This window comes from Sceloporus undulatus, chromosome 1 (genome assembly GCF_019175285.1).
Source record: "Sceloporus undulatus isolate JIND9_A2432 ecotype Alabama chromosome 1, SceUnd_v1.1, whole genome shotgun sequence".
Lineage (NCBI taxonomy): Eukaryota > Metazoa > Chordata > Lepidosauria > Squamata > Phrynosomatidae > Sceloporus > Sceloporus undulatus.
The window spans coordinates 267,573,757-267,600,980 of NC_056522.1; the positions used below are offsets into that span (position 1 = coordinate 267,573,757).

The following is a 27,224-nucleotide window of genomic DNA, read 5'->3' on the forward strand; positions in this document are numbered from 1 at the left end:
CTGAGGGGGAGAGAAAGGAACTGCGCCCTCCCCAAAGGTATCCAACTCCATCTTGGACTCTGAGGGGGAGAGAAAGGAACTGCGCCCTCCCCAAAGGTATCCTACTCCATCTTGGTCTCTCAGGGGGAGAGAAAGGTAGGCCAATCCCATCAGGCCTCCCTTAAAGGAACGGCGCCCTCCCCAAAGGCATCCAACTCCATCCTGGCCTCTGAGGGGGAGAGAGGGTGGGCAAACGCCATCAGTCCTGTCCTTAAGATACAGATCCCTCCATCTGTCCATCTGCCATGGTCCAGGCCTCAGAGGGAGAGAAGAATGCTGGACCTAATCCCCTTCCCCTCAACCATTCCCTTCTCCTTTTGTGTCGTGTCTTCTTAGATTGTAAGCATGGAGGCAGGGAACCGTCTAATTAAATGATTTTATGTACAGTGCTGTGTAAATTTACAGCGCTATATAAATAAAGTTTAATAATAATAAATAACACACACACACACAATACATAATTTGCACTTTATAAATCAGCACACAAATTGTTTCTATAAAAGACTTTTCATTAAAATAGTATAATCTCCATTTTCTAACATAAATGGATTTTTGAAATGTAGTGTTGTTGTTTGCATGTTCACCAAGATATCAGGTCCCAGAAAGTCCAGTGGGCCTTACTTCTAGGATGTGTGTGTGTGCGTGTGTGTAGTATTGCAACCTGAAATGCACCCAGTATTTATTTTTTAATAAAAATCTATATTATGCGGTGATTTTGTGCCTGCAGGTCTTCAGTCTGGTTTTGCAAGGGAGAAAGTAGTTCACTGCAAGTTCAGATGTGGGAAGGAAGGGAAACGTGCCCCTCAAATCAAGCAGTTATCCCAATGCCAAACCCTGCCACCTCTTAACTCTGTCCAAGCTTCAGCCCATTACATTTTACCACTGAATCCAAAGGTATTGAATACAACCTTATCTCTATCTACATATGCTTATCCTCTTTAGCCACATTGCTTCACACTGGATTTCTCTTCTCAATCACAGTAGTGTAAAGCATCATCAGCATCATCTTGCCAAAGCATCCCATAAACATGCCAATTAACACTGTAGAAAAGCAGCATAAACATAAGAAGCACAAAAGGGGGAGGTACTGGTAAAATAATTTTAAACAATTTAAGCTCACATGTTAATTCCATAAGCAGCAACAGTAAATATCTGCTGGCTAAAACATAGTTTTCTCAAATTAATTGGAAGAAACTATTATTTTACCCATTAGAAAATCACCAAAGTGCAAGAGAAAAGGATCTAATTTGGGAAAAAACACCAAACTCTGGAGCTAACTGCTGAAAAACCACTCTATTGTGCAGGGAAACAAGGAATTTTCTGAAAGACAGAGAATTTGTTGGGAAAGAGAAACAGGGATGGGGGGAGAGTTGACTAATAGGCCAGGTTGCAAGTGGGTACTTCCACTGCATCCCTACTACTTCTACCAGAATCAGTAACCAATCCTTCCACCTGCAGCCTCCCCAATGCAACCTAAAAATCAGCTTCAGAGGGCTGGGAAACATTGGCGTGTTCCAGACGCGCCAATAGTACGTGCTCAGCACGTACTAGGGTTACGAAAGGGCATCCTTTCCGGATGCCCTAACTCTAGTATGTGCCGAGCGCGTACAAAATGGCGGCGCCCTATACACATGGGCGCCGCCATTTTGACATGCTAGACACTAAGCGTCCGCACATCCCCCTGTGCTTGCGACGTCACGAGTGCGCCATTTGGAGGCTGAGGCTTCCCGGTGGCAGAAACAGAGGCGGTCTGCACATGGGAGGAATAAGAGGGCGGTCTTTAAAGCGCCATTGCCATGTAAAACTACTGAATGACTGATACAGTTTCACAAGAGATTCAATTCTATTTCCTTTCGTTAGGAAATAAAAAAGCAAAGTGATCATTTTGTTTTGTTTTAAAATATACACCACATATATTTTATAGTTTTATTTTTGTATTTTATTGTTACTGTTGGGCTGTAATCCCGCCTCGATCCACCTGGGAGAGGCTGGCAATATAAATAAATAAATTATTATTATTATTTATAATAATAATAAATAATAAACTTTATTTATATCCCACCTCTCTACAAAATGCAATCGAGGCTCACCAATCCAATCATGTCTCTATGTTATTATCCAAGAATTTGTGAGTGGCAGCTACTGTCTGCATTTCAACTCCTTCTGACCTCACTGTTTAACATCACCACCCACCCAGGCACATGTGTATAAATCTGCCAACTTGGGGTGACACTTCCTGCATCCACCAAAAGCTTATGTAATGATAAAAGTGACAAAAGATGCTTTGTTGGTTTCACTGCAGCAGACTAGCAAGGACTGCATCCACACTGCAGAAATAATCCAGTTTGACTCTACTTAACTCCAATGGCTCAGTGCTATGGAATTCTGAGAATTGTAGTTTTGTGAGAAATTTAAACTGCTCTATAGAGCACTCTGGTGTCACAACAAACTATAATTTCCAGAATTCTATATCACTGAGCCATGGTAGTTAAAGTGGTGTCAAACTGGATAAGTGGTGTCAAACTGAATGTGGATGCAGCCAGGACCTTGTTCAAAATTACATTTTTGTTCCACATTTTAGCTATACAGTAATTCTAGTTATTTATAATTCTATAGTTGGTTATAACTATCACAGATTGCAATTCTCTTTCATCTCTGTTATTAATTATTGTTGCTGACAATGAAAAATCTTAAGTGTCGTAGGTGCGGGACTGCCAGCGGTCTAATTCCCTCTTGAGGGAAGCCGCTGCCACCAAACTGTAAGGCTTCCCTCAGGAGGGAAAAAACCCAATGGTTCACTTGCAATGTGTGGTGCCGTGTGGACGCCACACAGTGCTTATGTCACAATGGCGGCGCTCCGTGTACATGGGATGCTGTCATTGTTAGGCTGCCACACCGTGCTAGGGTTGTTTATGCTCTAAGTTTTGGTATTTTGTGATGGTGACCTACGGTTGCTGCGTGGTCCCTAACCTTAAAATCTGCACCAGCACGACACATTTGGGCAGTCTGTACCATGCCTTACTGTTCTGTTGCAGTTTTCAAAAGTTCCATTTAATTGTTAAAATTCTGTATCTTTTTCTTAGGTTTTTGACAACATTCTTGGAGATTCCTGGGGAGATTATCAGATGGGGGATGAAACATCCTTGTCCCATCCTTTTCTCATTCTTATATCCTGTCATTATCCTAGGAGAAATCATTCGCAGACATGGGGCAGGGTGTTATCAGTACGCTGATGACACTGAAATGTACTTCTCCATGTCGCGATCAGCAGCTACGATGACAGATGGCATTCTCCCCTCAATCAGTGTCTTGAGGAGGTAATGGGCTGGATGAGGAAAAACAAACTCAAGCTGAATCCAGACAAAATGGAGGTACTTACTGTAGGGGCCCCCAAACCAGGTATAGGGATTCAATCTCCAGTCCTAGATGGGGTCACACTCTCCACAAAGGACTGTGTTCGCAGTCTGGGGGTGCTCCTAGATCTGTCGCTTCACATGACGAACCAAGTGAATGCGACGATCAGGAGGGTCTGTTATCAGCTCCGGCTGATATGCCAGCTGCGCCCTTTCCAGGAAGTAAAGAACTTAGAAACTGTAGTACATTCACTGGTAACTTCATGACTTGATTTCTGTAATGCAGTCTATATGGGGCTATCCTTGTGCCTAGTCTGGAAGCTTCAACTTGTGCAAAATATGGCAGCCAGGCTGTCACCAGAAAAACTAGGAGTGAGTGAATAACAACTGTCCTAAAATCTCTTCAGTGGCTGCCTATTAGTTTCCGGGCACAGTACAAGGTGTTGGTTATAACCGTTAAAACTCTACATGGCTTGGGTCCAACCTATTTGAGAGATCGCCTACTCCCATATAATCCACCCCGCACACTCAGGTCATCTGGGAGGAATCTATTGCAGCCTTTAAAAACCAGACTAACTGCTACCTCTTAGAGGGCCTTTTCTGCAATTGCTCCCAGACAATGGAATGTCCTGCCGGATGAGATCCGTCAAATTGCCATCTTAGACAGCTTTAAAAACCTGTCAAGATGGATATCTTCTGGCAGGCCTTTCCTGAATAAAAGTGTCCTGCCACAGAATGATTGCCCCTCACATCATGTATTAGCCCACCACTCTGTCCCCATTATATTTTTATTGTGTTATTAATTGATATTTTAATCTCCAATGTTAATTGTATCATGTTTAATCCTGTTTTAAGGGGGCGGAATTTGGGACATAATGATGAATGTGAATATTTTAATGTGTTGTGAGCCGCTTTGATTGTCTTGTCAAAAGCAGGATAAAAATAAAAGTTTTATTATTTTATTATTTATTAGTATCCTGTCCAGAAAGCGTGATTGACCTCAATTGTGTGAAAGACTTTCAAACGATGTCATGCAGATCCTGTCATTGTCCCGTCATTGAAGCGGCATTGCCTGGCATTTTGCATTAACAGGAGTTTATGTTAATGCAATGCCGCTTCAATGATGGGACAATAGTGCTGCGATCCGAAAGCAGCCGTTATCTTTGGGGTGATATCAAAATGGAAAAAAATAAACGAACAAGAAAAAGAATGGAGCTTATGACTATGTAGTTAAACTCTATTTAAGTGTCAAATTAAACTGCATGAAATACACCCAATATAAAAAAAAGTGTTGTAAATAACTATTCTCATCCTAAATAGTCACAAGAAAATTGATGCATTACAAAATACAGTTAATACCTTCCTACTTAGACTGGGGAAAATATCTATGTGGACAATCTGTTCTGAAACACCTATATAAAAAAGCTTCATTGAATCCATAAATAATGAAGATACAATGGATGTTTTCATCATTATGTGTCAAATGGAAATCTTCATAAGCCTATGTAACTTCACCTGTATATTTCCATGGGCAAGTCCCAGATGCAGTCAGGACAAATGATTATTTCCAAAAGAGGTCCTATAAAGAGTGCCACGATGGAGTCACCAAAATACGACCATCTCAGGGAAAAATCTATGGACATTTCAATATCACATATTTCTCAGTCAAAATCTTCTTAATAATCATCACCATCCTATCATACATAAATACCAGAAGAAAAAAATAGAGCCATCAGTCTTAGTTAATACACACTCCTTTCATGCACTCTCTTCAAAAGTGCACTTCCATTCCCATCCTTTATTTCTAAAATCTAATTATACTATAGACTGCTGTTGCCATTATAATGTAGCCTGCCAGCAACCTGAGTTTGCATCAGAGATTACCACTGAAGATTACACATCAGGAGTTAACACACTTCAGGGACGTAGCTAGAATTTTAGGAAGGGGGGGGGGGTCCAGACTAAGTGCCACCATTATAATGGGGCTTGGGTGCGGTGGCACAGCAGCACACACCATTCATTTTTCTAATGGAATGGGGGTTCAGGACCCCAAGAACCCCCCCCGGCTACGTCCCTGCACACTTCATACTTCTCATCGGTTCTGACATACTGATTCTGTAGGCTATTACTCAAGCACAGAATTCAAGATGTATAGAAGGGCAGAAAACCAAAGATAACTCAATAAAGCTACACTGTAGAATGCAGAATTTGCATACATAACAGGAACATAGCTAGATCCAAAGAAAACACTTCTGAAGATATGCCTTGGAGATCTTGTGGTTAATATGTTCAATGTGATTTGGGTTTTCAGTATAACTTGGAATATTTTAATAGGAAAAGAAGATCTAATATATGGTGGGCACAAGGAAAACTAGGTAGGGCCCAGAATTCTCAACAACAGAGGAAGCTTAGGGCACATTCTCTTTTCTTTCAACCTCTTCCACAACAAAATCTTTAGCATATACTATTCGTACATTTTCAAACTTTTCTGTTATCACAAGTACTAAAAACATGTTTTTCTAAAAAGGTGTGTTCTCTTTCATAGAAAGCCAACTTGCGCACTGCATTCTGCATTAATAGGGAACAGCCATGGCCTGCTTGCTATAACATTTTTCCCATTTTGCAATGAACTCGTGAAGAGGGCACGTAACAGTACAAAAAACATCAGCTCCAGGATTAAACTTGCAGCAAGGAACTTTATGATCAGAGTTATCTTCCTGTCATTTTCAAAGGCGCTTCAGATCTTAAAGTAAGCACAAAGCTATGTTTTGAAAGATGATAGTGATGAACCACATAATTTTTGAGCTGCCTGCCAAAGAATGCAAACTTTTTTTTATAACAGTTGGAACACTGTAGCATATTAAATTAATTTAGTGTCCCCAAATCTCTTTTAGAAAAGAAACGCTGCAATCCTATACAAGCCTATTCAGAATGAAGTCATATGGAATTCAGTGGGACTTGCTGGTTGCAGCCAAAGGAATATATTTGCAGTCTATCCCCATATAGTGAAACTGAAGAATGAAAGAACAGAAATAATAGAGACAATCCAGTGAGGCCCCCACAAAAGAATCTGGAGGGCACAGGAGCTTCCTGAAAGCCAAGTATTTTGTGGCCAGCTTGCAACATAAAAGAGACTGAGGGCGCATCTAGCTTAGAAACAACCTCATAGCACTCTTGTGGAATTCACGGTCGCTGGAGTTATATGCAATTAATTGATCTATTTCTGTGATGAAATCCCTCTGAATAGTGTAAATGCTGCCTGCCAAAACACATCCGTTATATGCTCTGTCTCTCAGTCCATTTGGCCTCAGATTTGTTAGGGGCTGCACAACATCCCTAGGCCTTCCTCATCTTCACATTTAGTTAACCATTCTCCACCCTTTTATAAAAGGGGGCAAGAACAGCAGAGGCAGGATAATTGCCATTCTTTTTCAGAGATGATCACAGTTTGCTTGTTGGCTCTGCTCAGCAATGAAATTCTGGAGCCCAGCTGGCTCATATTCACCCTGCAGTTATGAGGAATAATTACAAGCAGGTCTGGTGTGCTTGGAGGGTAGTGTTACCTTAGAAAAAAGGTTATACAAGCCAGATACGCTATATGGGCAGCTCTTCCTTTCTCCCTCTCTCTCTCTTTATCATCAACACCCATCACTTCCATCTCCATTTTCACTGATGACCAAGCAAGCCAAAGGGCTTTCATGGCTATAGTTCCCTTTAACTCAACTGCCTGAGAGCTTCCTTGCATGCATGCTGGCTGATCTCTTTTCTTGTCCTTTTAAAATAAATCAAAATACAGATTTCCACATCTTCCCTCATTATTTGTCTGATATACAGTATATCCTATCCCTCCAGTCTTCCACCATGCTATTGCTTGCAGTCTCTGCTCTCCCAGAAAGTCCCCACTGCTGACCTTGTGATTTGCCAAAGCCCAGGGGAGAGTGAAGCATGAATGACTCTCTGACTCCCACCTTGCCTGGGTAATCCGAACAGCAGCTGTTTCTTTCACCCCATTCCTGCTCTTACTTGCTAAAGAAAGAGACTGATCAGGGCAGCGGGCAGCAGACAGCAAGGATTACATGGGACTCAGAGGTCCTCCAAATAGTAGAGTCACAAACTGACAACTGATGCCTCTGTGCTTAAGGGACTTTTTTCCAAGGGTGTCTTAGGTCTTCTGATTTGCAGCTGCTCTCAAATGATTCTTTCCCGCAGGAAGCCATGGAGATTACAAGAACAAAAGGGCTTCTCTCTGAGGGTCAGAAACCAATGCCACAGGTTTGCGAAAGCTCCCCTTTGACAATCCGGATGATACTCATATGAATCACTCTTCTATGGAGTTCTTAAAATATCTTTGTTATTAAACATACTTCTTGTCAAAACCAAGCCATGCCCTCAGCGAGCAGAAATATGACTGCTCAGGTTTGGAAAATATGCACTGCAGTGAACAGAAATATTGCATGTTTTTACACCAGTTGGACTCCAGACATTCCCACAACACTGATGTAACAAATTTCAAGCACCTGAGGGCAAGATTTCTACTTGCAGAATCTAAACACATTCGTAGATTTCATGAATGCCAAATGACTGGAACCTACCGGAGCCATAAAACTGCTGTTTGGTAAGGTGGCACACAGGTTTGTTTCTAAGATCACCGTAAAAACAGAATCAAAGTTTGGAAAGTGTTGCACAGACAGATAATGCCTTATGAAATATGACAGGTAGTGTTATCCTGTCACAAACAGTTAAAATCCTTATTCAGATAGGAGCTCTCTAGAAAATTATTGGACAAGTCACCTCTCCCTTCAGCATCACCATCACAATCTATTCTTCAGCATTATCATCTATGAAATGGGACAATTAGCTATAAGCTAACTAATAGGTTTGTTGTAAAGCTAAACACAGTGCTGTAAATAAATGAATACATTCCAAGTGATGCTGAGTATCATGATGGTGATTATCATGATGGTGAGGGCCCTGGCATGAAAAGATTCTCTAGCCTAGTGCTTCTCAGACTGTCTGATGGGGGGACTAGTTACTATTTTTTTCTGCCATGCTCTGGCACCATATTTGTGCCCACTGGCTACAATTGTTGCTGTCTTTCCTGGAAACTCAATGGGGATGGACTAACACCAGACCAGAGACCACCACTTTGAATAGCGCTGCTCTAGCCCACAAAAAAGACCTCTGCTTACATATACTGTATACGCATATCAGATCGCTTCTTCTTCTTCTTTTACTGTTCATTTCCTTATTTCAGTAGCTATAGAACTGAGGGAGATAACCTCTAGCAATAGCTTAAGCCAATTCTAATGCATACTGGCTGGTGTTTCGTGTCATATCCAACTAGATTTTTAGATTTCTCCTACATTGGCTCTAGAATGCTTGTCATTTATCCAGACACACGCAGCTTACCAACACATTTTTTAAAAAATTCCAGCTCCAGAACACACAAATCAAAAAGACTGATGCCACCCTTTAGAGACTGGTCACCCGCAACCCACGATATTCCCCCTGATAACATGCAACAAGAAGTGCATCGTTCCACACAGTTTGAGTTGCTCCAGCAATGGGTCTCACATAAACCTTATTATATGAGGCCAGGGTGAGTGAGTACTTACTTTCAGAGAATACGCCAAGGCAATGAAACCCAGACAGCAGAAATTGAGGTATACAAAGTTGAAGATGGACCAGAGATAGTAATCGTTCACCTCGGTGGTGTCCGGGTAGATTTCAATCACCGTGGTGGGGTTAGTCATGGTCTTCTTCTCTACAGAGTGCTTACACTGGACGGGTGGCCGCAGGCTGTCCCCTTTGCAGCTCTTGTTCTCCATGAGGCAAACGGCGGAGGAAGGGGACAGGATGGGCGATCCTGGCTGGGCAGGAGGGGTCTTGGAGATGCAAGCAAAGCAGCCCTGTTGGGGGGCCTGGGGGGGTCTTCGAGTCCAAAAGGCCCCGTCAAAGGGACAGGGAGGGCCCAAGGGGGGTTCCTGTGGCCTCTCCGTGGTGGCAGCCCCCAGTTTACACCACTATAGCCCAGCAAAGTGCGATCCCCTGAGGACGAAGGGCAGGGTGGATGGGAGAGGAGAAGGGTATGTAGATGCAAGGATGGAGGGAGAGGGGACAGAGGAAGGGCCAGGAAAGAGGGGAGGAGGCAAGGAGAGAAGAGAGAGAGGCTTGTTTACACTCAGGTACCCACCAAGGGCTATTGCTCCAGTCCAGGGCACAGTCATTAATGGATGCAGCAGAGGAGGGAGCAGGGCTTTGCAGCTGGGTGTCCCAGCGCCTGCAGTAGGCTGGCCAGCCCCTTCCTTGCCTCCCACACAACAACAGCCCCAGAGTTCACACACACACACACACACACACACACATCCCAGAGATAGGACCTGCCAGGTCCCTCAGCCTCCTCCTCTGGCTCTTTGTGTGTGTCTCTTCTTCTCCACTCCCCCCTCTCTGCCAAAGTCCTTTGCGGTATTGTCTGAGGAGGAGGAGGAGGAGGAGGGCTCTCCCTGCTGGCTCCCCATCCTTTGCCTCCTCGGGGCAAGCAGTGATTCCCTACGAAGAGAACCGAAGCAAGAGGCAGGGAGCAAAGGGCTTGCAGAGAGGTCCCAGGGAGGACCGGGCCCAGCCTCGCCCCCCCCCTCGGCCAAGCCTCCTCCTCCTCTTTTAGATGGCTTCTTCCTCCGGGAGCAGAGAAGTCCCCCGGGCCCCGGTTCACCTGCAGCACTTGCCCCGCCGCTTGGAGAATGTCGCCCACCGGTCAGAGGGGGCTCTGAGGAGGAAGAGGAGGAAAGGAAGGGGAAATGAGGAGAGGAGGAAGAGGGGAAAGAAGAGGAAGAAGAAGAAGGGAAGAGGAGAAGGAGAAGAAGGAAGAGGAGGAAGGGGAGGGTGAGGGAGAAGAGGAAGAAGAGGGGGAAATGGAAGAAGGGGAAGAGGAGAAGAGAAGGAAGAGGGAGAAGTAGACGAGGAAGAGGAAGAAGAAAAGGAGGAGGAAGAAGGGGAAGAAGAGAGGGAGGAGAAGAAAGAGGAGGAAGGGGAGGAGGAAAGGAGAAGAGGAAGAGGGGAGGAGAGGAAAAATGATGAAGAAGAAGAAGAGGAGGAGGAGGAGGAGGAAGGCGGTGGAGGGGAAGGAAGCGGGCTCCCTGCCTGCCTTGCAATGGAGGCGCCCCTGGTCTGTGTCCCCGCCGCCTGTCCCTCCCTCCCTCCCTCCCTGCCTGCCTGCCCTCCATCCCCGGGAGGGAAGAAAGAGAGCGAGAAAGGCGACTCACCAAACGGGAGGGAGGACCGGGGCGCCTGGCCTTCTGCTGCTGCTGCTGCTGCTGCATCCCCTGCTCAGCGCCGCCTTCGGCTCTTCTTTGGGACCAAGCGGAGTTGCTTCTCTTGCTGCTGCTGCTGGAGGGGGAGGGCGAGGGGAGAGGGAGGGAGGGGGAGGTCAGCCCCCTCTCTGCCCCCCCCTCCCCCGCCAGGGCCAGGCGCCCACCCGCCACTCTCCCGGCCATGGCAGCCTTCAGGGGGGCGGCTCCCTTCAGTCCCTTTCACTCAGAGGGAGGAGGAAGGGGCCTCGGGGGGGGGGGGGCCCCCCCTCAGGCGCCTGCTGCTGCCCCCCCCGGCCCCCCCCGGCCCCCCCCAGGGCCCCCCCCCCCCCCCCCCCCAGGAGACAGGGCAGCCTTCTCCTCCTGCCTTCAGGAAAGCCCTCGGGGGCCAAGCAGGGCATCTCCGCCTAACAGCTGGAGGAGGAAGAGCAGGAGGAAGGAAGGAAGAAGAAGAGGAAGGAAGGAAGGAGAAGAAGTGGAGGAAGAAGAAGAGGAGGAGGAAAAAGGGGAAAAGAAGAGGAGGAAGGAAGGAGAAATAGTAGTGGAGGAGGAAGGAGGAGGAGGAGAAAAGGAACAAGAAGAGGAAGAGAAGAAGGAAGGAAGAAGGAGGAGAAGAAGAAGTGGAGAAAGAGGAGGAGGTGGAAGAGGTTGAAGAGGAACAAGAAAAGGAAGAGAAGGAGAAAGGAAGAAGAAGTGGAGGAAGAAGAAAAGGAAGAGGAGGAGAAGATGAGGAGGAGAAATGGAACAAGAAGAAGAAGAGGAGGAAGAGGAGAAGGATAAGCAGCAGCAGCACCAGCCCTGCTGTGCCAGGCAGCTTTGTTAGTAGGCAAGTGGCTCAGAAGGGCCTTCAGCCAGAGTGGCCCATCCGGGGCAGGAGGTGCGGCCAGCAGCAGCAGCCCAGGAAGAGGCCCAGCCACTGCCAGGACCCCCAGCCCAGCCCAGCCCAGGCCCCTTGAGCTGAGAGGCACTGGGGAAGAGCTCCATGAGGGGAGGGTGGCCCAGTGTTGAGGCCAAGCAGAGAGCGCCCAGGGCCAGGAAGAGTCCATGCGTGTGTGTGCACGCTCCAGTCATGGGGAATGGATAGACATTGGATCAATATTGAATGCAGACTCTGCTGGGCACATATGTCAGGAGCTTTCCCTGGCCAGCAGCGAATGAAAAAGGAAGTGTTGAAAGAAGGAAGAATTAGGGCACATTTGGGAGAAAGAGTGGATTACGTTCTGGAAGATTAGGGACACAGAATAGTATTCAAAAGAGAGAAAAGGAAGCAATTTTTCTCCCTCCAAACTTTCAGGGCTGCTGTGAGCAAGAGTGGTGCCAGGGACGTAGCCAGGATTTTGGGAAGGGGGGGGGGGACTAATTGCCACCATTATAATAATGGGCTTGGGTGTCGGCAGCGCGGCAGCACACACACAAAAGAACCATTCATGTTAATCTAACAGAAGGGGGAGTCGGAACCCCAGAACCACCTCGCCCTTGGCTATGGCCCTGGTGGTGCTGCTCAAAGTGGTGGACTATGGATAGTTTCCAAGGAGGTTATCAGTCGGGGGATGAAACATCCTTGTCCTGTCCTTTTTCCATTCTTATAGTGCAATCACAAGAAGATTTTCACATGATGTCGCGCTTATCCCATCATTATCCCATCCAGAAAGTGCAATTGATCACAATCGCATGAAAGACTTTCAAACGATGTTGCGCAGATCCCATGATTGTCCTGTCATTGTCCCGTCATTGAAGCGGCATTGCCTAGCATTTTGCATTAACGGGAGTTTGCGTTAATGCAATGCCACTTCAATGACAAAACAATAGCACTGCTATCTGAAGGCCTTTCACAGGATCACAGTCAAAGACAGGATAAGGACGGGGGAGAGATTCTGTGCTTATCCCATTTTACCATTGTATTGTATGTGGTTTTATGGTTGTAATCCCGCCTCGATCCAGTGGGAGAGGCGGGAAAATATTATTATTATTATTATTATTATTATTAATTATTATCTGTGTGTGATAATCATCCAAGAAAGAAGGAAATAATTGTAGTCACTGGGCAGAAAGATGGTGCCAGTCCCTGGAATGGTAGGGGAATAAATTTGCTGGTCAACCATATCAATTAGCTTAAGAAGTACAGTCGGTCTTCTGTAGCCATGAAATGAATATATATATATATTTTAAAAAGAATTCCAAAAAGCAAACTTTTTTATAAAGGACACTATTTTATTACACCATTGCATTTAATGGGCCTTGAGCATTCATGGATTTTGGTATCCACAGGAGGACCTTGAACCAAACCACAGCTTATATCAAGGACCCCCTGTCTTAAACAAGAGGGTTGCACACTCTCCACAACCACCAAATCCAAAAAGAGCTGCCAACAGTTTGTGTCTTCACAGACACCTTCAAGAAAAAATACATTGAAAACAAGTCATATTTCTTTTGCTAGTTCCATGCTTGTAACAGTGTTGTAAAACTATGGAGTTGGACAGGATCCCAAGGGTAATCCAGATCAGTGCCTGAAATCCACAGATAAAATATCCCTGACAGAAGGCCATCCAACCTCTCTTTAAAAACCACCAAAGAAGCAGAGTAAACCACCTTCTAGGATAGTCTGGTCCAGTCAGTCAGCCCTTGCTGTTAGGAAATTCTCCCTTGTGTTTAGTCAAAATCTGTTGTACTTTGAATCCAGTTATTAGAGTCCGGAGAAGCAAAAACAGACGAACAAAAACAAGTGCATGTCATCTTAAACCTTGAAGGTTTAAGAACCGTTATTAGATCACCTTGCAATCATGCACTTTTCCAGGTTCATCAGGCATTCTTCATAGGCCTCAGTTTCCAGACCCTTCACCGTCTTGTTTGTTGTTGTTGTATGTCTTCGAGTCATTTCCAATTTATGGCAATTCTATGGGGTTTACTTGGAAATTTTTTTCAGAGGATTTTTTTCTTTTGCCATTGCCATCCTCTGAGGTTGAGCGAGTGTGACTTGCCCAAGGTCAGTTGCCATGTAAACCAGAGTGTTTACATGGCCATACCAGGATTCAAACCCTCGTCTCCAAAGTCATAGTCCATTACTCAAACCACTATACCACCCTGACTGTCTTTGCCATCTTAGTCAACCTCCTTTGGAAACATCCTAGCTTGTCAAAAGGTGGTTTCCAGAACTAGTCTGGGGATAGTGGACCCTCCTTTAAACAGAGGTTGAATGGGCATCTTTCAGGAGAAGTTTAGTTCTATATTCCGGTATGGCAGGGGGTTAAACTGGATGGCCTTTGTGGTCCCTTCCAATTCTGTAGAATTCTGTGATTTGATTCCAGTATCGAAATAGCAAAGAGTGCTACTATTTTCCCCTTGATCTCAACTCCGTAAGTCCATTGATGCAGCCTAGAATTGTATCAGCATTTCAAATATTTTTTCCTGCTGATTCATGTTTAGTTTGTAGTCTACTAAGACCCCTAGATCCTTTTTATACATACTAATCCTAAGTAAACTGTGACCTATTCTGTATTCATGCATCTGATTTTCCTCGCCTAAATACAGAAGTTTACATTTATCCCCATTAAAATTCATTTTGTTTGCTTTGCTCCAGCTCTCCAGTCTGTTGAAGTCATCTTGAATTTTCATTTTCTGAGGTATAAGCTAGGCTTCTCAGTTTGCTGTAATCTGCAGATTTGATGAGCATCTCTTCTGCTCCTGTTTAAGTCATTTAAAAGATGCTGAACAATCCCAGGCCAAGGACAGAACCCTGCTGCCACTTCTCTCCAGAATGATGAGGAACCACCAGTGGCTCTCCTTGAATACTGTTTGTCAGCTAGCTAGGAGTCCCCCTACTAGAACCCAGCATAGTGTTGTGATTTGAGTATTGGAATAGGATCTGAATCCCTTCTCGGACATGAAAACCCAGCGGGTGACTTTGGGTGAGTTATATTCTGTCATTCTAAGAGAAAGGCAACGGCAAAGTGCTGAATAAATCTTGCCCCTCTAAAAAAAGTGCTAGGAGGGTCATCATAAGTCAGAATTCACTTGGAGCCACAACAACAGCTACTACAATATGGAGCATTTTACCAGCCTGGCTACAAGAATTACATGATGTCACTAGTTTGAAGATAGTGTAAATGATAACACATGTTCACAATAAGCTTGGCTATTTCCTCCAATTCTTAAGTTTCAAGATCTCCATCAAGATTTTCGTTAATACAGTCTATTTCCACACTTTTATCGCACCCTTCAGGTGGGATTTCTGTAGATAAGATTGTTTCCTGTAACATTTGCAGTGTTTGGAATCTATTTATTCTCTAAAATATGCCACCTGCAGTATGGTTTTTCCATATGTTTAAAGTAAAGAGCATTGTACCCCACTTATTTATACAGTTTCAGCCAAGTTACGATCTGCTGACTACATAAGTTTTCAGTAGCAGGCGCTCTACTTCGCACCCATTTTGGTTCTTGAGCTTTTACCCTACATTTATCTTGGATATAATTTCTCTTAAATATGCTTAACTATTCCTTCAAGTACTGATCCACCCCTCAATGTTATAAGTATTGCTTTCATGCTTCAAGATCACAGTCTTGACCAGAACCAGAAGTAGGTTTAAACTTACCATCCAGGCGCTCCAAAGATAGAGGTGTAGATCAAGCTGGCTTATATTTCACCCAATTGACCCATAAAATGAATCTGGTAATAGCAAATGGCTCCATTGAAGGAGATATTGAGGGAGAATATACCTTTGTGTCTAATCGGGGATCCTCTACAATAGACTACTTTGCCCTCTCATATGAATTACTCTCATTGCCGCCTAGATGTCTGATTGAAAAACGGATAGAAGGTGCCCACTTTCCTATATCCTTGTCTTTAAAGTGCATCACACATGCAGATCTTGTGAAATACACTAACCCCCCTATTGGGAATCTAAAATTAAGAACTTGTGGCATTAAATTTTATTATTATTATTAACCTTTATTTATGAAGCGCTGTAAATTTACACAGCGCTGTACATGCAATCTTTTTAGTTAGACGGTTCCCTGCCCTCAGGCTTACAATCTAAAAAAGACATGATACAGAAGGAGAAGGGAGTGGTGACGAGAAAGGGTAAGAGGTCCAGCAGTTCCTCTCAACCTCCGAGGCCTGGACCAAGGCAGATGGACTGGAGGGAGGGCTTGGCTTCATAATGGAATGTTAATCATTTTCCAGGGAAAATACATACTCTCAAGTAGGATAATACATATATAGTACATAGCAATACAGGAAATGGTTCGATAAACAGGCACCACAAGAACATCAAATAGTAAGCGACAATTATGCAATGCCTGGGAAGGCTTCTCTGAACAGGATGGTTTTCATCTCCATTTTGAAGCTGGTTAAAGAAGTGATGGCTCTTGCTTTTGGAGGAAGAAGGTTCCAGGAGTGGGGGGCAGCGAGTGAAAAGGGGCGAATCCGAGATGGGGCAGAGGAAATCCTGGGCTGAGACAGCAGACCTTGACTACCAGAATGGAGGGCCCTAGTTGGAAGGTGAGGAGAAAGAAGGTCTGATAAGTAAGGAGGGGCCAGTCCATGGAGGGCTTTAAACGTCGACAGCAGGAGCTTATACTGAATGCGGAAAGGGAGGGGGAGCCAGTGAAGGGATGCCAACACAGGAGAGATGTGGTCAGAGCGGTGGGTGGAAGTGATAATGGACCCAGATAGCTGAGAATAATGTTAAAAATACTCTGAACTTCAAGATCAGCTGCTTGACAGGCATGGATTATCATACACAGTTCTTGGAAGTTTTATAATCTGAAATACAAATTGCATCTTTCTGTATCTTATTTCATTTTTCTTGCATCCCCCTGCCAATAACCTTGCACTCCAATATACTTGTGGCAGTACTTCCAACTCTATCAATGTCTCTGAAGATATGAATTGGTAATTATGAAGGCTCATGCTAAAATGTTGTTGTTGGTATTATTCACTTATATCCCACCTTTCTCCCAAAATAGGGATTCAAGGAGGCTTTGAACCAGTTAGGTGCAAAGATGATATTTGGTTCCTCCATCTTCCTATTTATTTTTATGCTAAAACAGACTCTGAAAACTGTTTTGGCTCTGGAGATGTTTTTAAACTTGATATGCACACCAAAGTGATTTTCCCTTCATTTTATCCACTTTCTACACAATTTCAGTCCTGACAGTTGGTTTTAAATGGCTTCTTTTAGTATTCATATGGTTCTTGTCTGTCTTTTACTCTGGGATCACAGAACATTTAAAAGGCACAACGACCTCTAGAGCATGTTGTTCTGGAATTAGATGCTCTCTGTACCAGCCAGCGTTCTCTTTACAACCTTTCTCATTTTGAATGCAGTGTGTAGCCAGTGCCCCTTGTGCCAAAATACCCCCCAGGTCCTAACAAATCCTGGTGCTCCCTCCTGAAATCATTTTAGCCTCACGCTGAGATACAGAAAGCTCTGTCTAACTAGCCAAACAAAAGAATTTTCTTTTTTAAAAAAATTATTTATATATAAATACACATAGAAACATTAGACATACTACACGTAACCCGCATTTAGACAACAACTAACAAACAAACAAACAAATATGTATTTACATACATCTTGAAAATTTCTTATCTTATCTGCTCTCCATTATTTAAGTTCCATGTGGTCTGATATCCCTTTACATCCAAATCACTCTTGTAAACACATATTTTACATATAAAAATGACGTTCATTCTAATTCCTGTGTCTAAAAAGGGGAGAAACTTCAGCTGACAAAATGTAAAGGTTCTACTTCTAAAATGGAGTTCTTTGCCTTATTTCCTTTTGAACAAGTCCCCTTCTTTTATATACTAAATTATATAATCACCACATTTCATTTTTCCTTTATCTTTTCAATCCCGGTTTCATCTTTTCCCCTCTATCTGCCTTTCGGATACACTACTTTATATCTCATAATTGTACTACCCATTATATATTTACTTGTAAAGACTCTTATTATTCCTTAACATCTAATCATACCCTTTTATACACACACATTCCTTCTTCCCTTTTTCTTTTCTTATTTACATGTCCCATCCTTTCTCTATCATTGCATATTTTTTCTTATCTATTTTCCATTCTTGTTTTTCTCTAGCTTGTTTTCCCAATAATTTATTATTAAATTCCAATCTTTCTGGATCTCTCCATTGTCTTCTCCTCTTAATTTTCTGGTAAGTAAATTTCTTTCATATCTAACAATTTTTCCATCCATTCTTCTTCTGCTTTTCCTGTAGAATTTTCTGCGTTTCAGACCCATGTCATTGTGCTTTGCTGATACCCACCCAAATAGAGACTGATGCTTTGCATTTGTAGAGCATAGTATGCAAAGCATGCCACATGCACTATTCCTTACTACAGTCCTCAAAGGGAGGCCCTGCAGCTAACTCTACAGGACATGTATCATACAAAGTTTTCATTTTTGGAGAACACTTAATTGATACACTTATTTAAAAACAGATTCTTAAAACCCTGCAACATGCCTGGTTCCAGTTTGACAAGAGTGGTCTGACAGAACCAAAAGTGCCTCCCGCAAGCCTCTGAAGCTCCCGCTACAAAGTGTACCCCCCATGCTTTAAGGAGTTATTAACATTTACCCCACCTTGGCACAAGCACTTATTTCAGCTTGGTGCAGCAAACAAATGTTGTGCAAATAACCCCACCTCCTCCTTCTATCCCATTCACTCACTCCAGTTCTAGCTAAAAATTAATTACTCTATGAATGTTTGGATTTACTTTTAATTTTTTAACATTTCCTTAAACCTTAAGGAGATTAAGGAACGTATAGCAACTGTTTTTTTAAAGAAAAGGTGAGACCCCCAAGTAATTCCAGATGCCCAAATGTGGGCTCTGGATCGAACACAGTTGTCCACCCCAGCACTAAGACTTTCAGTTTTCCTTCTGGTGAGACTAGTGCTGCAGTTGGGTCAGTTTAAGTGTTGGTTGATTGTGTTGCAGTACAGCCTGGATCCCTAAAATTAGAATCCAAACTGATTCTGCAGAGCCATACACACCCATAGTTGGCTGTTGTGAGGATAACAAGGAAGAATAATCTAACCCCATTTGACAAGTAAGAAAATTTTGAGCAATGACTGAAAAATCTTTAATATTAATTTCCATTTCTCATTTTTAAGGAAAGTATTATTATTATTATTATTATTATTATTATTATTATTATTATTATTAATAATAATAATTTTGTACCCAGCTTTCCCCCCCCCCCCCAAGTACAAGAATTTGGGTTCCCAACACAGCAACAAAGCGTCTATATTTCAGAATAGTTTGTCAAGTGCAGCTTCTCTCACCAGTCTGGTATTATGATGTAAGCAGCTGCACTTGCAAAAGTCACTCTTCTTTATGGTTATTGTATGCTTTCAAGTGATTTCAGACTTATAGCAACCCTTTCATGGAATTTTCTTGGCAAGATTTGTTTGAAGGGGGCTTGCCAAGACTGAGAGAGTGTGGCTGTGACCAACAGGGTTCTTCCTGCCAATTCTCCAAGGCATGTCTATCTCAGAAACATCCCTTGACCTCTTTGGTCCTGACACTTGCCCCAATTTCACACTTAATACAGTGGCTTGGTGGTTAAGATGCCAATTCTGATGATCAGAAGATTGCCAGTTCAAGGTCCGAGCGCTGCATGATGGGGTGAGCTCCAGATTCTGCCAACCTAGCAGTTTGAAAGCCTGCAAATGCAAGTAGATAGATAGGTACCACTTTAGTAGGATGGTAATAGCATTGGGTACAGTCATGCTGGCCACTGGAGTAGTCCTCGGACAACGCTGGCTCTTCAGCTTAGTTACAGAGATGAGTACTGCCCACTACAGTTGGTTACAACTAGACATTAATGTCAAGGGACCTTTACCTTGCCCTTTTCTATTAACTGAATTAGGGATGGGGTTCCCAGTATCCTTCTCTCACATGTTTTATTATTGGTAGTGTGCCATCTATGAGACTTTTATTATAAATTCATGCCTACTGAAGGTGCCTGGGGCTAGATTAGTCTCCACCACTCGGAGGACATTCTCCATAGCTGCCCCAGCCCTTTGGAATGCGCTGCCCACAGAGCTCCGCTCGTCCACTACCCTGGCCCAATTTAGGAAGGACCTTAAAACCTTCCTATTCCAACAGGCATTCCCCGAGTAAATATCCTGTGGGCCTCCCTCCTCTTTCGTGGCCAAGAGGTTGGGCTTTGGGGCTTTTACTGTTGGTTTGTTTTTAATGTGGTTTTATTGTAAACAGTTTGTATTTTAATATGTTGTAAGCCGTCCTGATCGGAGGAAGGGCGGCATATAAATAAAAATTTTATTTATTATTTATTTATTCAGGCCACTCTCTTCTTGAAACAAAATAAACCACAACTTTATTTACAAGCAAGTTCGCATCATTTCACGGATGTTTCAGATCGTATGGTTACAGTAGTACAGTGCTTCAATAGTTACAAGGTGTTTCTTATTCCGATCCCTTATGGAACTGGCAGAAAAATTAAACTGAGGTTGAATGTGAATTAAACGGTTTCTTATAAACCTCTCTGCTTACACTAGTAACCTGCTCCCTTTAACAGAAATATGAATTCTGTCAAGGGTCTCTTGCCTGAATCCTAATTCACCGTTCTCGGAACAGCTTTGAACTGCTTCTTAAACTTGATTCTGATTTGCTTTTATAGTCACTCCTCCCACAGCAGCCCCTCCTTTACAGCCCTGACTGGCTGTTGGACAAATCAACTCTGCCTAGTGACTTGTCACAGTGGCTTACTCAAGACCATCCAGTGTTGTTGTTGTTTTTTACAGCTGAGCAGAAATTCGAACCCTGTTCTCTAGAGAAGATCAGTACAGTACTCAAACCAGTATCCCACGCTGGTTCTCTACCTCATCTTTACATTAACTAAATGCATAGGAATCTCTTTACTGAGCTCTGCACCTCTGCTTCTCATCATCTGATAAAGTAGACTCTATAATAACCCTGTTAGCATTCACAACTTTGTTGCTTTTGCTTCAACAGCCTAACTATGGCTACCCCTTTGGAAACTGTCAACATGAAATATTCAACACAAGCAAAAGCAAGGAAACAAGCAAATAAATCAGTTTTGCTGGACTCATTTGACATAGTCCAAAACTAAATACTCCTGTGTCTGTGGTTGCTGAATATTTCCAGGACAAATGATATATATTTTACATTTGTAAGGGAAAATATCGTATAGTCCAGAAAAAACAGTCCATGAAAGAGCATTCCAACAAAAGAAGTCATATTTATTTAAATATAGACAGGGAGAGCTAATAGGTCTCTCATTAATCATTTAATATATGTTATACTCTTGGCTAAACATGTTTTGCATCTTTTCCATATTAAACAGACATTACTGACATGCTCTCAATATTATTTTTTCTTCTATAAAGAGCATGAGAAACATGTTCTTGGTATGGTTCAGACATTGATTATTGATAAATTGAAATTAGGAACAACTCTCTCTTTCGAGACTTCAAAAATCTGTTCTCTCCAAAAAGGAATTTGGAATAAAAAATGAAGCTGTGTCCAGTATAAGCTACCTTTGTTCATTCCCATCCCTCAATCCGCTCCTGTTTGAGTGCCTTGCTGAACAGTGCCCCCCCCCCCTTCCCAGGTTGTTACATTAAAAATAACAAAATAAAAGCAATGGAGATACCTTTTTGACTTTTGAAATATATGCCAATTCAGAAATTCCCAGAACATGCATTAGGATGTACTGGGGATGGGGAGATAAATCAGAGTATTAATCCCTCATATGCTGTGTTGCCAGGTTGAATACTAGTGCTTGTAGAAGTAGAATTAAATTATCTTTGGTCTTTAAATCACACAATACTATTGTGAGCCCTCTTTGTATAACAGAATTGGGGCCCACAGTACCATTGCAAGGAGAGACACACCATTGCAAGGCAGCAATCCTAGTGTGACAGATGCCTCTATTTTGGACATCACAACAATGCCACTTTGTAGTTCAAGCTCAAACTTTATTAAAGAGGTAGAGCCAGTCACTGAATATATTTTTGGCTGCCTAAACCATATACATCAGAGATAGAGCTCTCATAATTTGTCCAAACAACCCACTTAACAAGTCAGCTTTTGCTGGTGTCATATTGCCATAGAGCTTATGCATCCTGTTTGTCTTCCAAACCATCCATATGCAGAATTCAAAGATGCCATAACATGCCATCTTTCTTACAGGTTCTGTATATATTCTGAAAGTTTTATTCAAATAGGTAACATGTTAAGTAGCGAAGCTAAACGGTTTTACACCCGTCTTCAAGTGTAAAAGTCTCTCCTATTCCTTTCCTATCCAAATGAAATTGTTTGTACTTTAAAATTTGGTTTCATTAGTTCAGAAAGGCATTTTCCTAGAATGTCCCACAAAAAATCTTCCCTTTGTTCTAAGACTACATGTTTGTTAAAATAGTCTCTTGTGCTCTGTTCACAAAGTTCTGTAAAATGTGATGCCCACATGGTATTGGTGTAATAAAACTAAACTGCTTTTGTGATTGTTTCCGGAACTGGGCTTTTTATTTGGGTCTGATCCCCTCCTCATAGCCTAAAGCAGTCAGGCTATGCTCAGCCTGTATGGCAACCCTCTTCCTAGTTCAGTCCCATACAATCCCATTTCTTTGGGAGCAACTCCAGTGGAATTTAGAAAAACTGCCTTGACTAAAGGCGATTAGAACTGTGTTGAAACCCCTGATATCTGTAGGCTCTCTGATTATGTCTTCCTTTCTAGTCTGGATTAATCTTTTTCAGATATGCCTATACTGCATCATCCAACTGCTTAAAAATGTCTTGAAAGCGCTCAAAAGATGACAGACACGGTGGTGGTGGGGAACAAAATGTTTATTTCATTTTTATGACAAATTGAGTAAAGATATAACAGCAGATTGTATTTCTCCAACAGGAGAAAGTGACAGCATTCCACTTATTTATGAAAAGCAAGTAAAACAGGGGAATAGTGGCAAACTATTGACCTAGCAGCCTGATTTCCATTCAAAATAAACTGATACTATTACGTAAGAGAAGCCTTCCAAAAATTTGCGGTAAACCTACTCTCCTCCTTTATCAATCCAGTACTAAGAAGATACTTTTAAATGGCATTTTAATGGTGTTCAGGAGAAAATCTGTTTGAGAAAAAACAAATGAACATGTTCAACGGACTCCTGCAGAACTTTTAAAGGTAATTGTTATACACCTTTTCTCTTATAGAACCTTGGGCACTTGGTGTAAACTAAAGGCTCTGATTATTTATTTGTATTTGGTATCTTGAAATGAAAAGCTGTTTAGAAATTCAGGCCTGAAGAGTATAAGAAGAGAGAACTAAGCAGAATTTAGAGAGGCAAATTCCAGTACATCTCAGAATAATTCACAACATGATATATTTTATGATATCTCTCAGTCTAAGAAATATCTGTCCTTACACATGTTTATAAGCACACTATCATTTGAACAGCGGAACCTTTCTGACAAACCTAACCAGATATTCACAGAACTGAAGGGATCCTGACAGGCATCCCATCTACTTTTTCTGTAGAATTCAAGGCATCCTAATTGTTTATCGAGATCAAAAATAGTTTATCCAGCAGATAAGAAAAGTATTTAGTACAGTTAACAGGAGCCATAAAGAAATGCTAACATTTCTAGTATCTGCTGCTTCCTTGCATTCACACGATTTTCTACTGTATTGTGCAAGTGCAAGATTTTGATCTGGTTGCAAAGAGTATATTTATTTAACTGCTTTTGGCTTTACATCAAACACCCCCATGTTCTTTTAATCTCCAGGGTTTTCCTCTCTCTGTGATCATGCTGTCACAACCTTGGGTCTGGATCCAAGTATCATGGGATGTTGCAGAATAAACTAGGAGAGGCTGAAAAGTTTCATCCATCAAGTGAATATTAATAAAATTCTGTTTAACTTAATATCTATCTAACCTCCCTCCCTTCTCTGAAAAGCTACTTCATAGCCAGCCCAAAACTGGAGTCTAAATCCAATACAGAAATTATTCATCTCTGAAACATTTGCTGTAGAAATCTAACAACAAAAGCTTGCATGTGGAGAGCTGTTCAGATAACATCATTCTTAAGACTAAACTTCTCAGAGCAGAGTGTGTTTTAACAGACCTACCTATAATATTTATCTTCTTTACAACAGAAACAATACCAGGAGGAAGGGTTACTGAACTGATGATGTGACTTAAGTTGTGAATTTGAAAGAAAAAAATGTTTTAGATGCTTCTTCAAATCCACATTTAGCTACAAGGGCTCACAGAAACCCTTGCTTGAAATACATTGTGGTTTTGAAGAAGTGAGGGAAAGCCACACCAAGGGCTCTTTTCTTTATACCCATCTACCCACCAGAAAAAACTGGGACATACAAGTTGTGAAACTAAGGAGAAAGTTTGCAAGACACTGGTGAATCAATCCTTGAATGGAGTTGCTCAGGCCAAAGTGCCAACATTTTTTTTTTTAAAAAAAAGAGCTGAGTACCAAATCATACGTTATGGAACTAACTCCCCACATGAATATTTTTTCCTATGGATTCTCTATTATCTGAAACCTATCCACTTCAATTGATGCTTGGTTTAAAAAACTGGCAAATCAGGCAAATTTTGCCACACACCACCCCTCATAGGATATGAGAAATACAGCCAACCCATCTTCTAATCTTCAACAGTGCAAACAGGGGATCAAACAAATGTAGAATTCAGTAGTAACCTTCCAACTATCTAGCATTTCCTGATCACCTGTGGAAGACTCAATTTGCTACATTACTGGCTTGCTTGATTTTTGTGTTTTTGTTTTTAATGGAGGAAAATTGTTAAGACTCTGTATTCAGAAGCATTTATAAAGGGTTCTCTCTTAGGGTGGGAGTAGGAAGAGAATACAAAATTTTATTACCCTGAATTAAGCATCTATAGCATTTACGCTCAGAAAGTACACAAATAGCTAGTGTTTCAAGTAGCTTGATGTTAGAAGAGTATGTGCAATGCTGAGGCTCTTCAACTGTAATGATTTTAGTAATCATTTTCTATAGCCTCTTATGTAGGGGGATAGGCAAATGCCTGGAAAAGTAGGTGTTTTCCCATTATTAAAAATAAAATCTATTGTCCTTTTCATTAATATTTTAAAAGGTGGCCTTTCCTTTACATTTCTGATTTTTTTCTAATGCCAATAAATCACAATAGAAACTCCCAGTGTGTTTACAAGTGCTTTGTGTAGAGAAACTATGGGAGGTGTGACCAGCTGCTTTTACACTTTCCCAGAACATTTTGCAAAACCAACTGCATCATTATCCCTATCAAATGCTGTGTAGTAAGGGCCCACGAAGACATCACCCAGGATCCAAAGAGGCCCTCCAGGTGGTGGGATATCTAAGCCTGAAAATCCACTCAAGCATAGTGTTTCTCCTTGCACAGTAACCTAAAACAGAGAGAAAAACAGAAGTGAAACAATAAAAAAAGGATTCCTCCCCACCCACATATATTTTAATGGATGGGTGAAGATCATTTATGGAACATTTATTTGCTTTTTCTGCTTCCTAGTTCCATGATGGTCTACTACATCTTCTTTTTGGTTTAATTGTCTTACTGCTTTGTTCAGATTCCTCAGGAGGAACTAATATAAGAACTCAAGTTCAACTAGCTTATTCCTGCGTGTTTCTCAACTCAGGAAACTAGGTCTTCTTCAACCAGGTATAGGAAGACACTTACAATTTCATCCATTTCTTTGGGGAGAACCCTGACTATTCTCTTGAACTGAAGGGGATCCAAGAAGTTTGATACTTATGTGCAGGACTCATATACTGAATATTTGAGAGGTAAAAATACTATGCTAAGGACAGGTATTAAGGAAAGCACAATTAACTTTGGACTTACTTTCAAGGCATACTGATCTGCAGTAAGATCATAAGATTTCCCTCCTAGGACAAAGGACACAGTGGGAAGGGTGGCAAGTTTTTCACAGGGAAGAATATACTGCAAAAGAACAAGAACAAGAACCTATATAAGAACCTGCTATGGACATCAAACATATTTTAATAATAAGGGTTAAAGAAATTGGCAACTAATCCTCTAACACAACTTGCTTCAACCTGGTGCCCTACAACCCCTTTCTCCCCCAGCTATTCATGTGATTTAGACCTATGGGAGTTGTTGTCCAGCACATTTGGAAGACACTAGGTTGAAGAAGGCTGCCCTAAGGGATGTAGTATTTCAGCTCTAGCCTTATGCCCTTTACTGTGTTAAAGAATTAAAGATCAACGTTTCAGAATCTGGTATAAACCCATATTAACAATATAAAAGTTACAACAGCAACACTGGTTAGCAGTGACGAGTTCCAAAGACCTCATAACTAGACTGAAATTTGTTCAAGTCTTTCTTGTACCCCTTACCAGAGTGGTGGCATGATTCCAGAGCCTCTTCTACCTCAATATATCCCTTTACTATGCTGTACTGATACAAAAGTGACCTCTGTTCAATGTCTCTCTCACATGCATGCCTATGTTCACTATGGCTAGGAAGCATGTGTGTTATGCAAATGAAGAGGAGGAAGCAGAAACTTCACAACCTGCATTTCTCTGTAGTTGGTGGCAGCTATGAAAGAACTACTATGGCCCTACCCACACTAGTTAAAGAGTCTTGGGCCCCATTCCCATTGGGCACAAAAAGCGATGTATATTGTTGCGATTCTGGCTTGAATTTTTTTTCTGAATCCTAATTGAATCTGGTCCTTCGTTCCCATTAGGAAAGGCTGCAAAATGACTCGATTTATTTTGACCCATGTTTTTGTTCCCATTGGACTTTCCCCGCTGTATTTTAAAGCGGAATAATTGGCTCCCTGTTTCCAGTGCTCTTCCGAAACCTCTTTTTTTTCAAGCAGCTGTCAATCAAGCGCTTAGGCGATTGGATGTCACAGTGACATCAGTTGCTTCTATGCATTTTGACGCGGGCTATTTTTGTTCCCCATTCCCATTTGCATCTTTCAAATCTGTTTTTCTGTTTTGTTTTTAAGCAGTCAATCAATTGCTTAGGCGCTTTTCCCCTCTGGGAAAAGGAGAAGGAACCTCCATCCTCCAAGTCCCTTTGCCTCCCAAGTTGTCCTGTGTCTTCCCAGAGCCCCCTGGGAAAGGGAGAAGGAGCCTCCATCCCCCAAAGTCCCTCTGCCTCCCCCATTGCTCCCTTGGCTGTCTGCGGGACGATTGAGCAAGCATATAATAATAGTTTAAAATGGTGTTCAATGGGTCTCCTCACACATCGGTCTATGAATGTGGAGCAGGGGGGAGGTTGCTGGAGGGCGTGATGCGTTTACCGTGTTTGGAGGTCAATGTAGCAATTTGCTATGTTTGGACACCCAACAGAGTGCCTAGGAGATCAAAAGCTTAATTTAAAAAAAAAATTTGTCTACACACGCGATCGCTTTACCCTGCTTCCCACTCCACCGGGGGAAAGGCTACGCGAATGGGGGCGGGGGGAATGGAGCCGGTAATGCAGGAAAGAGAACAAAGTGGATAATACCCCCAG

General features: G+C 42.3%; 2 protein-coding genes across 2 annotated transcripts in view; both read right to left on the reverse strand.

The window, feature by feature from the left end:
- IFITM10 (interferon induced transmembrane protein 10) overlaps window positions 1-10,711 on the reverse strand; it is a 51,804-nt gene extending 41,093 nt beyond the window's left edge. The window contains exons 1-2 of the mRNA XM_042459361.1: window positions 10,655-10,711; window positions 9,008-9,415 (exon numbers count right to left, since the gene is read on the reverse strand). Coding sequence (XP_042315295.1) covers window positions 9,008-9,415; window positions 10,655-10,711 — 465 coding nt within the window. The remainder of the gene's footprint in view (window positions 1-9,007; window positions 9,416-10,654) is intronic.
- An 11,819-nt stretch (window positions 10,712-22,530) lies between these two features.
- The window catches only part of CTSD (cathepsin D), a 53,105-nt gene continuing 48,411 nt past the window's right edge, over window positions 22,531-27,224 (reverse strand). The window contains exons 8-9 of the mRNA XM_042479463.1: window positions 25,581-25,679; window positions 22,531-25,125 (exon numbers count right to left, since the gene is read on the reverse strand). Coding sequence (XP_042335397.1) covers window positions 24,955-25,125; window positions 25,581-25,679 — 270 coding nt within the window. The 3' untranslated portion in view covers window positions 22,531-24,954. The remainder of the gene's footprint in view (window positions 25,126-25,580; window positions 25,680-27,224) is intronic.